At 33.3% G+C, this 13,576-nt stretch overlaps 2 protein-coding genes across 7 annotated transcripts in view; one reads left to right on the forward strand and one right to left on the reverse strand.

Annotated features, from left to right (window-relative positions):
• Positions 1–7,394, forward strand: part of LOC107069716 (pseudouridylate synthase RPUSD2) — an 86,690-nt gene extending 79,296 nt beyond the window's left edge. For all 5 annotated transcript variants that reach the window (XM_015327245.2, XM_015327246.2, XM_089172759.1 and 2 more), the window contains exons 6-9: positions 602–689; positions 4,790–4,966; positions 5,138–5,727; positions 6,553–7,394. In XM_015327245.2, the coding sequence (XP_015182731.1) occupies positions 602–689; positions 4,790–4,966; positions 5,138–5,727; positions 6,553–6,736 (1,039 nt within the window). In that variant the 3' untranslated portion in view covers positions 6,737–7,394. The remainder of the gene's footprint in view (positions 1–601; positions 690–4,789; positions 4,967–5,137; positions 5,728–6,552) is intronic.
• A 2,902-nt stretch (positions 7,395–10,296) lies between these two features.
• On the reverse strand, positions 10,297–12,614 carry ND-51 (NADH dehydrogenase (ubiquinone) 51 kDa subunit). 2 transcript variants are annotated; one of them, XR_001476154.2, is made up of 7 exons: positions 12,499–12,614; positions 12,250–12,320; positions 11,485–12,153; positions 11,177–11,409; positions 10,915–11,118; positions 10,535–10,827; positions 10,297–10,420 (listed from the first exon to the last, which is right to left on the reverse strand). XR_001476154.2 is itself a non-coding variant. In XM_015327293.2 (6 exons), exons 1-6 carry the CDS (start codon positions 12,545–12,547, stop codon positions 10,635–10,637), a joined length of 1,419 nt encoding a protein of 472 aa, XP_015182779.1. In that variant the 5' UTR covers positions 12,548–12,614; the 3' UTR covers positions 10,297–10,634. The 2 variants fall into 2 exon arrangements, 1 of the variants encoding a protein (XP_015182779.1); XM_015327293.2 differs by having other exon boundaries at positions 10,297–10,827.
• Positions 12,615–13,576: the final 962 nt, after the last annotated feature.

A 13,576-nucleotide genomic window follows, 5' to 3' on the forward strand; every position in this document is an offset into this window, starting at 1 on the left:
TCTGATTAATGATCGTAGCAACCTTTCGAACACTTCTGACCTATTACCATAAGTGTACGAAGAGAACGACGACGATACTGATGATGATAATGATAATGATGATGATGATAATATGAAAGAAGGAATAAATACGTTCCTCTTAATAATGCAATTCTTCTTTTATTTTCTATCATTTATCTCGATTCATGTGTAAATCGATTAGATAGAAAGCCTATAAACTATTGCTGTTGTTACTATTGCTGATTGACTGCTGCTGCTAATATAATTCTAAGCAAAATTAATCAATTAAACAGTACAAAAAATGATTAAGACTAAAAAATTACGTGTATAATACTATGTTTGTATATATAATAATATTATTATATAATATATTTATAAATATATATATATATATATATATATATATTAAAAGAAAAACTTTAAGACTTATTCCACCAACATGGAATTATGTCATCACTGTATGGTGTGTATGTGTAACGAGTGTGAGTACGTTTGTACGTGTGTGTGTGTGTGTGTGTGTGTATGCGTACGATTAACGTACGAAAGTGTTAATATAAGGAAACAAAGCCATGTTAAGCTGGTTGCGATTGGTGTGTTGCAGACACGAGGTGCCTGTCACCTCGGAGCCGATCACGGTGATACACATGGACGAGGACGTCGTCGTGGTCAACAAGCCCGCCTCCATCCCTGTAAGTGGTGTACTGCCAGGACTGTACTGCCAAAAACTGTCACGTTTGCTTTCTCACTCACTCACTCAATCATTCTTTCGATTTCTATTTCTATTTTTGTCTTATGTCTCTATTCCTATTACATTGACCATCTCATATTTTCTTATCCAAACACATACTATCATAATAAATACATAATACATAAAGATGGTATGCTATACAACAATTATATGTGGTATAATATGCAAGGACATTAACCTAACCCCAATATCCTTGCTTCCTCTTAGGAACACTTACTGCTTGGCTCGTGGTAAGCCAGTTAAATGTACTTTGCTAGCTAGCTTAGCTAGTAACACCCCCAACAAGTCCCCAAACGATCCCAAATACAACTCCTCCTCGTCAAACTGTCAGTAGTAGTCCCTTTTTTTGTTTTTTTCTTTCTTTTATTTATCTCTTTCTTCTCGTTTTACGCTTTTTTATTTGCCACCACCATCCCCCATCATTCAGTTTTCCCTTTTTTATTTTCTCTCTGTAATTTGTTCAACTACCTGTCCTACTGATGTTGAATACAAATCAAAGTACACACGATTTTGTTAGATACTTTTAGTTAGTTTTTTTTTTTTTTGTAAGTTCGATCATACCATTTATGGGATTATTTCAAAAGGTACATCACGATTAACGTTCTAAATAATAAATCAACAAATCGTTGGAATCGTTGGAATTATTGAAATCGTTGAAATAACGTGGCCTTGACGCAATTATTATTTATTTAAGTATCAAACAATTTTGAACGATTGAAATTTTGCGTGTGTGTATGTGGAGAGAAAACATCCAATAAATGGTTAGGATCAATATGATCTTTGTTGAAAATTTCATTGAAAATTTTCAAAGTCTCTCATTGATTGATACGATTATGATACACGTTTTAACAGATTTTGGTTTAAAGTAAATTAAGTTATTTCGTAAGATTTCCGACCATGATAATTGGGCGGGTTGGAGTGAGGAGGGGTTGATCGGTCAATCGTAGACACATTCTCGTTTTCGCGATTCATTCCGAGAATGAACGAACGAATGAACGAACGAACAAACGTCAACAACAACAACAACAAAAAAGTAAAAAGAGAGAGTGAGAGAGAAAATCGTCAAACTCAGGGTACAAACAAAACCCCATTGCAACTTCGTTACCCCTTTTCTCTCTCTCTCTTTCTCTTCCGATTCGTTTTTATTTGCCACACGGTGCAGTGGATTTCGGTGCAACTACAACACTCACACCACTACTACCTACTACTACTACTACTACTACTATCCACCATTAGAACTACGTACACCTATATTTTATTTTCCGGGTAGAGATCCAAGTTAAATAGTGGTCAAGGAGAGGAGGATGAGAAGGTGAGGGAGAGGAGATGAGGGGGGGGGGGGGAGGAGGAGAAGAGCAGCATCGTGGCGAACAGAGAAACCAAACGGGGGTTTCCGCAAACTGAAAACATACTGACACGTTTTATTAAATCGTTACTATACCCATTTTCACAGAATGAAAACTTATTGTTGTCCTACCGAGACAAATTTCATTAATCGTCCGGCAACATACACATATTACATCTACATAGGACATGCACATAGACAGACACATGCATATGCACACACAAATGCTGTCTCTCATCAAGTAGGATTGCTGTTGTTCAATCTACACGTTGGCTAACGCTTGTCAACAATGTAAAATAGGTGTATGCGTGTATGCGTAATTCTGTATTAGCAAAAGAGATAGATGAGAGAAAATGAGAGAGAAAGAGAGAGAGTGAGAGAGAGAGAGAGAGAGAGAAGCAAAAAGAGCCACAGCCGTGGAAAATGGCACTCCCTCGCTAACGTACACCATTGTCTTTAATTTCGATCGTTAGTACGAGTCGTATTTAACTTTGACGACTAATTAGAGCGAACCGATTTTACATAATCCCTTGTGGGAGAGCTGCTTACGTTGCATGCGACATTAAAATGTGTCTTTCTCTCTCTTTCTCTCTCTCTTTCTCTCTCTCTTTCTCTGTATTTTTATCTCTTTTTCTCTCCCACACATATCCTTTTAACGATCCTATCTATCTCTTCCCCTTTTCCATTTTACAAGTTACGCGTGTATGTATATGTTCATGCACCTGTAGATATTAGGACCTGTATGCACAATTATTATTAATAGTAATAATAATTATTATTATATGTAAGAGAAAAGTGATATACTTATTGTTACATGACTCTCGTATCTCTGTTTATTTATTTTTTTTCTTTTGTTTTTTTTTTGTTTTTTTTTTATATAATTAATTACTACTTTCCGTAATATATTTGAACGCATCAAAATAATGGAACATGGCACAGTGAAACGTTTAACAAAGTAATTTTTTATTACATTTTTTCCTCTCTTTCTTTTTTCTCTTTGTCTTTTACATTTCTCAGTGCATTTTTCATTACTCATTTTATATCTACAATTTACGATCTCATATCTTAACGATGATTATTATATCATTTTGTTAATTGATCGTGTAAAATATTTCAATGTAATTAATGGAGAGATGAAAGGGATTGTTTTAATTTAAAATCATTATTAATAAATAATTATCGCGAATAATAGTTTTTATGCATCAACCCGTGAAATAATAATAATAATGATTGATTTATATGCATCTGTTTTTCGTTTTATGAGAATGCAATTGAAAAATAAAAATATATATGTATATATATATATATATATATAAAATTGGTCATTGAAAAGAAAATTTACAATTACTTACAGAAAATCTTATGCAACTTTGTAACAAGTGCCTCTTTACGGTTAAAGGTCTTCGTATAAGACGAGTACTACTCGATGTAAAATTAGGCCGCGATTCTCTGGTTTGGTATTGTTCGAAGTAAGAAATCGTTATTGTACATCTTGAAAGAGAAAGAGAGAGAGAGAGGGAGAGAGAAATACATTTTTCTATTTTCCCCCTAATTTGTCAAAGTGCTGGAACAGTGGTTGCTATAATTGGATCGTTTATTACGAAAATAACGGTGCAAGGTTCAGCTTTCAAAAGAAAGAAAAAGAAATGAAAAAAAAAGAAAACTATTAATAAAAACACATAATTTTTGTTTAATTAATTGATAAATAAAATATGTGAAAATTATGTATTTTGTTTAAACTTTAAAAACTTAACACCATTTTATTTTAAATCAATAAATATGATAATATAATTAATATTATTATTACAAATGAAATTATTTTAAATTACTGAGAGAGTATATTATTCATTAAAATGAATAGCCGGTTGTCACTAATTTCTCTTACGTATAGATTTGAATAATTTAAACAGCTCTAACACACAGCTGCCCCTATTAAATGATCATTGATCATCTCTCGATCAGATCTAAAATACTCGATTAGTAAATTCTTACGTTACGTAACTACAAAACGAGAACGTTATTACGATTGAAAAATAGAAACAACGTGATCGTATCTATCATAATCACGAAATATACGCATAAACAATAAATTAAATGAAATATTTCATCGAGATAAATCAAAAATTAATTTAGAATTATATAACCGTATTAATATTAATTTAATAACAACAACAACAAAATAAAAGATAAAAACGTGATTCAATTTTAAATTAAAATACGAAATAACTTTTACTCCAAGTTCATAAAATAAAATGAAATACAAAATTCTTAAAGAAAGAAAGAAAGAAAGAAATAATCGTAAAGACGTATTCTAACGGGGGTGCCATTTGTTTTCGTTCGAAAGGACAGCACATTATTCCCTTGTGGTATTGGTGCAGCAGGTGCAGGTGCTGCGCACGATGCAGGTGCATTGTCGCGTAGGACTGCTGTATATTCACGTGTAGTATATGTTGCGTTATATGTATGTATATATGTGTAAATGTATTTACGTAAATACATTTGAAGCTCTCGGAATCGACCGGCCTTTGTGTGAGGCGCGATTGCTTTTTCCTCGAATAGCCAGGAAAAATGGGGTCGTTGAGGTTGTAGGTGGAGGGTTGTGGTGTTGGTGGTGGTGGTGGTGGTCCTTGTAGACCAAAGTTTTACCTTTTTTCTTGATTTTAACACCTTCGTTTTTTCTGTCTACTAATCTACAGGTTCATCCATGTGGACGTTATAGACACAACACTGTTGTCTTCATTTTGGCCAAAGAGTACAACTTGAAGAATCTTAGGACGATCCACAGGCTGGACAGATTGACAAGTGGAATATTACTTTTTGGTAGGACACCCAAAAAAGCAAGACAAATGGAACATCAGATTAGAAACAGACAGGTTTGTAATTGGATGTAATTGTTACGTAAAACAATTATTATTCTAAATAAAATTCTATTGTAATGGGATAAATTTAGAAAGAAACTTAGAGATTTTAAAGATCGTAAATTTTCTTCCTTTATTTAACACAAAATCCTGACCTATTTATAATATTTGTTCGTAAAACCTTAGGTGCACAAGCAATACGTGTGTCGGGTCGAAGGTGAATTTCCAGAAGAAGAAGTGGTCTGTTCCGAACCGATCGAGGTCGTGTCTTATAAAATAGGTGTTTGCAAGGTATCAGAAAAGGGCAAGGACTGTATAACGCGTTTCAAACGTTTGAGTTACAATGGAAAATCTTCGGTTGTACTTTGCAAACCGCAGACTGGTCGAATGCATCAAATACGTGTGCACCTGCAGTATCTTGGTTATCCGGTCGTTAACGATCCACTTTACAATCACGTAGTATTTGGACCACACAAAGGAAAGGGTGGTAACATCGGTAAGACAGATGAAGAATTGGTCAGAGATCTAATTAGCATACACAATGCTGAGAATTGGCTTGGTATGGACGGAGATTCGGATATGAGTATGTTCAAATCTAAACTCGACATTGAGGAACGTGATCTGGCCAGCATTGATAAGAACGCTAACTCCTCACCGGAGGAATCATCTTCTACGGCTACATTGTCGGAAGAGGAACGACCACCACCTCAGCAAGAACTTAAATCACTCAAAGTGACGGTTGGAACACAAACTGGTTCTGAACCACCCGATCAAAGGTACACCATTATTTTATATTCATTCAAAAATATACTTGGAAAGAGAGATGAGCGTTAAACCGATTGTGATTTATTATCGTAGTTTTATCAAATTTTATTCTCAAAATCAATCATTGTTACTTTTAAAATGTTAACCCTTTCGGTACGGAAGGGCTGGCCACGGTTATACATTCGTGAGACGAGGAAGTTTTCCACGAGAGTGGTTGCAGTCTACGGCGGATTGACATTAAACTTTTCATTCAGATCGCGACAGGCATCGGTGACTGATGCAACATTTAACGTATTTAAAAAACATTTCTAAAATGTTTATATACTGCTTTGTCGTAACTTACACAGATCCTCGGCCGATCCTCGCATTTTCTTCGTTAGAATCACTTTCTGAAATAATGATATCTTCCTTTATCCATTGTTCTTCTTTCAAACGTTTTACACTCATCCTGAAGAAAACTAAATTCAAATTGTAAGTTATACATTTAAAAAATTAACAATATAAGCAGACATAACAATTTGTTTTTCGTAGCTTATCTATAAAGTAGCTAACGTAGCTAAAACGTATATAATTAAGGCACGTTGTTGACTTTTTTACGTTGATTTAAAACAGAATAGTAAAGTAATGTAAATACTATAGAGAGTATACCCATATAACTTTCTAAGGATGCCGCCCAGAGAATGTTTAGTAGATACTGTTAATGGGTGGCACGGTAGGACTTAGAGAATGTTTAGTGGATGGCGCCAATAGGCAAAAGTAGTACCGAAAGGGTTAAATCTAATTTAACATTTGATTTTGTTTCATGTGTATTTACTTTTTGTTGTTGTAAACTCTAGTTTCGCTAATGACAAAGTTACCGTGGATCCACACTGTTACGAGTGCAAAGTCAAGTACAGAGATCCTAAACCATCGGATTTGGTGATGTACCTGCACGCGTGGCGTTACTGTGGACCAGGATGGGAATACGAGACGCCACTACCTGCGTGGGCAGCCAGCGATTGGACGGCCGATGATCGATAGTTTTAAAAAAATAATATGGGAATTCTTGCGTTTCCATAACGCGCGATTTATAATAATAATATTAATAATAATAATAAGAAGAAGAAGAAGAATAATTAATCGACCAAATGATTCCCGATGAACGAACGACAAAAAAAAAACAAACAAACGAACGATCATCGTGACGACCCTTTCAAAGAATTTTTTTGATATCCTTAACCCCGTGCCTTCCATCCGCTATAATGAGCGATCATCATGGTGACCATCGTATGTGCTACGTCACTTTGTTGTTCCGGAAAGTAACGAGACTCTTTTGCAATATTCGATTACAACAACAACCACAATAATAAAATCACACGGCCTTTCTCACTCACTCCTCGACGGTTCAAAATAATAACAAAAATTTTTAATATAAAAAGAAATTTCCAAATTATTGGTGAACAAATAATTTTTGAAAAAAAAAACAAAAATCTATAGCAACGGATGTTTGTCATTTTAATTCTTTTATCTTTGTAAAATATTATTATTATTATTATTATAGCTTTTCTTAGCTTGACAAATTTTACTTAAATGCTTGTTTAGCTGACAGAAGATTGTATAGGGAAGATTTAAAAAAGAAAAAAAAAGGGGAAAAAAAATTAAGAAAAAATGAAGACACACAAAGAGATGGGGACGGAAACTATTGAAAAAGAACTAGACTCACTTCTTTGCTTGTCGTAAGAAAAATGAAATAAAAATAAAAAATTATATATATATATAAGACAATCGATTAGTTGAACTGTCGAGAAATGATAGATGAGGTGGTCGTATTGATGAAAATGTTCGAATTACGATTACTTAGAGTAACAACATCAGGGTCTCGTTATTCTCTGAATAATTTTTTGGTACATAAAAAAAAGAAAAAAAAAAGAAAATCCCCCCCCCCCTTTGTAACGCGTTGTTGTTGTACACGTAATGTTCGAGAAAAAGAATGAGAGAAAATAAAAAGAAAATAAATAAAGAGAGAAAGAGAAAGGAAAAGTGGACACAATGATCAAGATTAAAATTCGTGGATCGTGATTGAATTACAAACCACAAAAAACCTTGAACAAAAATGAAACATATTTCATAATTAAAATGTCAACATGTTAACGCACAATTATAATAATTATTATTATTATTTTCTTTTTCTTTTTTTTGTTCACAAATTACGCAAAGAGGAAGAGAGAGAGAGAGAAAAAAACCATTTTGTATTTTTATCGGACATTTCGCGAATTGGTTTCAGCCATTTTGTTTCGAAGTAAACTTAGGACGATGAAAATAGAGAGGAAACGAACCGAAGAAAATTGTTGTTCTTGGCTTCGATAGATAAAATACACAGAAATCGTTTTGCTTGCTAAGAGAAAGAGAAAGAGAAACATTAAGAGAAATAGAAAAAGAAATAGAGAAAGAAAGAGAGAGAGAGAGAGAGAGAGAGAGTGAGATGTGGCATGAGAGTTTGTTATTCCATAAATTTCATTTGGTAAGACTCTCTCTATCTTTCTCTATATATATATCTCATTCTAATAAGAGTTAAAAAAATAAATGCGAGAAATTCGCAGCTGAGGAGAGTTTCGAAGTCACACGACTTTGAATTTAATCCACGTTTACGATTCTGATCATCTTATCTCTCTTCCTCTTACTCCGATGATTCCGAATGGGGGAGGGGGATTTCAAAGAGATATACGCGTAAAAGAAAAGAGAAAGAGAAAGAAAGAAAGAAAGAAAGAAAGAAAGAAGGAGAAACTGCGAGAGATAGAAAAATACAAGACATCTATTTTTATGGCAGATTTATATCCAAGAAAATGAAATAATTGGCGTAGCTCTCAAACGATAGGGGGTCTCGAACAAAAAACCGTGATCATGCTAATGAGCAAGCAAGAAGCATCGGCGAGCTTTTAATCATATCGTGTACATGTACCTTTCACTTGGCGACTTTGCGTAACAAAAAACAAACAAAAAATTTAAATAAACAAAAAATATATACGTTTTATCGATACACAAAAAAAAAAACAAGAAAAAAAAACAAAAAAGAAAGAAAGAAATATTCGCGAGATTATTTGCGAGTGTCGTCGTTGTAAAATCGTACAACATATATAACCAACATGTGAGAGAGAGAAAAAAAGAGAAAAAAATACACAGAAGATTTTTGCAAACAAGTACAAGAAAATTAACAAACAAAAAAGAAGAGGAAAAAATTACATGCAAAAAAATTATATACATATATATATATATATATAAAATAAAAATATAATTATAATAATAATAATAATAAAATTAATAATAATAATAATAATTATAAAATAATAATAATGATAACGTGTGAGAATGAAACGCGTGAGTAACCGTGCTACAATTATTTTATTACGAATCGCGTTCGTTTCATTATCGAGTAAACGTGAATATTTAGGCTTTAGAAATACGATTAGGATCTACGAGTTCTGGATCAAAGGATTAATCGTGAAACAAAATTTACGTAAGGAGTCCTTTGATCTTGTACCAAAATCTGTGTGTGGGAGGGGGGAAGATGATGATGATGAGATGTATCAAATATCTTTGAGAACGGACAGAAGTATATAAAAAATAAATAAAAAAGACGCGAATAAATAAACAACAAAAAAAAAAAAGAAAGAAAGAAAGGATTGTATAATGAATATGAAGAATGTTAAACGCGTTTAAAATAACAACGGACCTATCATAAAAGACAGTGTGTGCGCTTACTAACTCACAAGGTGCGACTTGCTGTTAAAAGCGAGTTTAACCGAATTTAACGAGATATAGCTTATATATAATAAAATTTATTTAAGTAAGTGATAATATTAAAAGATACAAAATAATAAAAAAATAAAAAAATAAAAAAAATACCGCAAAAAGACAGTCCCAATTGAGTGGCAGCGGCAGCGGCGGCGGCGGCACAGAAGAAGACGAAGATAAAGAAGAATAATACAAAAAAGAAGATAAAAATTTAACCCTTTCATTACGGCATGCCTTGACACGAATATCGTTCCATATTTAAAGTTCGTATCGTCGTATGGTATAGGACCCTAAAATGGGTCAGTCGTTCATATGGGACCTTCGGCATGGACGACCTGTATTATAGGTCGTTAGTAATAAAAGGGTTAAAAATAAGAATACAAATAAAAAAGACGCCGATATATGGATATGCGCTTTTATATATATATGCAATGTATACAATGTATGTATACAATGCATGTATATATATATATTGTATACACCCACATCGTATTGCATTATTAAATGCGATAAATGCGGCCCATCATTATTACCTGTACCGTGTAGTCGGCGGAACATTTAGTGTTAGTGAATTTTCTTGTATAATGAACGAATAAATGCAAAAAAAAACCAAGTATCTTTCTATATATATATGCATAATATATATATATAGAACAATGAAATGTTTTATCTAAATACTTTTGAAAGCTACCTCCCTTAGAAACTAATGAATGAAATAAAACGAGGAATTACACGTTGGAACGCACGAACCACAGGTGTGTGATGCGAAAAAACGAAAGAGAAACAGAGAGAGAGAGAGAAAGAGAGAATTGCGTTTTCCTTCGTTTTTTATTGACCGACCCCGATTTAATATTTAAACGAGGATCAGGAAGAATCTTACATAAGAAACTTCGTACTATCGCGTCTATCTTCTTTTTTATATATGTATGTACACTGAAAAATACAAAATGATAAAGTTTCTAGCCAGCCAACCAGCTCCGTCATTTTTACTCTCGTCCTTTTAATTAAATAATTAGTTCGTTCCTTGTGAATATTAATTATGTTCACCTTTTTCCTGCTGGTTGCTAAAAGTTAAACTGATGTTTCTTTTAATTTTTTTTTCTTAATTTCTTTTTAAATACTCTGTGTTGTCACACTCTACACGTTATTAATTACACGATGCGGCGGCCTCTTTCTTTTGTTTGATACGAGCTTCGATTTCAGGTCTGAAATGACGAATCAATCCTTGTACAGGCCACGCAGCACCATCAGCTAAAGCACAAATAGTGTGCAACTCGATTTGTTTAGTTAATTCCCATAGCATATCAATCTCGTGTTCTTCTGCGTTTCCTTCCTTAAACCTAAATTATACGAAAGAATATAGATACCATAATGATACTCATAGATTATCTATAAACATAGGTGAATGAATTCTTCTCAAAACGAACCTTTGTAAAATTTTATACATCCAACTAATACCCTCACGACAAGGTGTACATTGACCGCAAGATTCGTGTTTGTAGAAGCTAATCAAACGTGTAATAGCTTTGATAATATCAGTTTGTTTGTTCATTACGATGACTGCTGCTGTTCCAAAAGCACTTTGAACTCGAATGAGATCGTCAAAGTCTAATAATACCGTATCGCAGACACTATAATTTCAAAGAAAATTAATAACATATATTTGAGATTGTATGATATATGACACACCTTTTTGGAATGACCGGAGTCGAAGATCCTCCAGGTATAACACCTAATAAATTATCCCATCCACCAATCACACCACCTGCATGCCTTTCGATCAATTCTTTTAAAGGAATGGACATTTCTTCCTCAACGGTACATGGATTATTAACATGACCAGAAATATTAAATAATTTGGTGCCATGATTACGTGGCCTTCCAAAGGATGCAAACCAAGCACCACCACGTCGGCAGATTGTCTAAGAGATGAGAGTAATCAAATAGTGGAATGATGTAATTATTTAAGAAATTAATAAAATTATAGAAGAACATACAGGGGCGACTGCAACTGTTTCAACGTTGGTAACTGTGGTTGGACATCCAAAGAGACCGACGTCTGCTGGGAAAGGTGGTTTTAGTCTAGGTTTACCCTGCTTTCCTTCAATTGACTCGATAAGAGCTGTTTCTTCTCCACAGATGTATGCTCCAGCTCCACGTTGTACAAAGATGTCAAAATCATAACCAGAACCACAAGCATTCTTTCCAATCAATCCTGCTTGATAAGCTTCAGCAATAGCAACTTGCATATTCGAAGCTTCGTTATAAAATTCACCACGAATATAAATATATGCAGCACAAGCACCCATAGCACGACCAGCAATTAAACATCCTTCTACAAGTTTGTGTGGATCATGTCGCAAGATTTCACGGTCCTTGCAAGTTCCTGGTTCACCTTCGTCTCCGTTGATAACTAAATACTTTGGCCTTCCATCAGCTGGTTTGTTCATGAAGGACCATTTCATACCTGAAGGGAAACCAGCACCTCCTCTACCCCTCAATCCAGAAATCTTAATCTCATTGATGATCCAATCGGCTCCTTTATCTAATATTTCCTTAGTCTTATACCAATCACCCCTCTTTAATGCACCCTTTAATCTCCAATCATGTCTGCCATATAAATTGGTGAAAATACGATCTTCATCTGCTAAAGGACCACCGACTTTCTGTTAACGAATAAATGTTTCCCAATATTCACAAAACTAAATGACAACACACATACATCTTATTATACAATTAATAAATTTAATAAATTAACTTACTTTGCCTTCAGGAGCAGCATCTGCTAAGGATCTCTGTTGTTGTTGATTAGTTAACGACGATCCTAAGAGACCTACAAAGTGATTTATATTGTTTAATTACATAACCTTGTCGAATCGAGACATAATGCGTAGAACCTCTAAACCAACGATAAATCGAAGTATACAACAAATAACTCGTGAAATTTATTACACTTTTTAATAAGAAATAGTTTGAATGATTAATAAATTACAAGAAAAGTAAATAATTACCTAATTGTCTCTTTGGAATCTTAAAACACCGTACTATGACACCAGCCATCTTGCCATTTGTACAATCCTGTTCAAGTTGACAACTAACGTCATACTGCGTGACTCAACTACGACATCTGACGAGAAAAGAAATCTTTAAAATAGCTTTCAAAATTGATTTGGACATAAATATAAAAATTAGAATTTAAATTAGGAATGAGTCATTGATTTAAAATGACAAAGTGCATTTAATTAATATTACGAAATATAAAAATGAAATGTGATTTGATGATACTTGCGTTGCATTATATATTAACTTTCTATATGTGTATTATATTAAAATATACCGTACATATATTTCAAGTTTTATCAAATTATAATTTTTTATAATTGTTTATTATTATTGAAAACAAATTAGTAATATTATAAAGATAACGAAAATCTGCAAGAAGGAATGAGAAACGATGTTTACTCGACGAGAATCTGATGAGAGATGAAAGGGTTACCTTGATATCAATAATCTATGTAGAAAAGGGATAAATTCTCAGAAACAAACACACGCTCGTTGTTCGTTGATTATTTTCTTCAAAATAAATGTCGAAATGACATTATTGCATCCTCATATCATATATGCACCATCATATTTGAATATCTTTATTATTTTGATCACTTTTCTATTTCAAATTTCGATTTCGATAAATCTCACAGTGAGTTCGATACTATCGATAAGGATGCAACCCTCCAGACACACTTTAAAAATGTTGCTTACGAGCGCCATCTGTTGAGACGGAATTTTTGTCTGCCCGAAAGATAGGCAACCCGTAATACATGCGTGTATAAACAGTTTGGACTGAAAAAAAAATCCGTCCCAACAGATGGCGCTCACAAGCAACATTTTCAAGTGTGTCTGGAGGATTGCATACCCACAGGCGTAATATTTTTATAAATAATCATACAAATTTAATTTTAATTTTGTAATTAATTAATGTATATTTTTAAAATAATATTTAATCTCTTATATGAAAAGTAAATATTTAAAAATTGAGATTAATCAATGTTAGACATTTAATGATCGTCGTAAAAATAATAAAAGATTAAA

This window comes from Polistes dominula, unplaced genomic scaffold (assembly GCF_049000335.1).
Source record: "Polistes dominula isolate Pdom_NZ unplaced genomic scaffold, Pdom_raw_medaka contig_23, whole genome shotgun sequence".
NCBI lineage: Eukaryota > Metazoa > Arthropoda > Insecta > Hymenoptera > Vespidae > Polistes > Polistes dominula.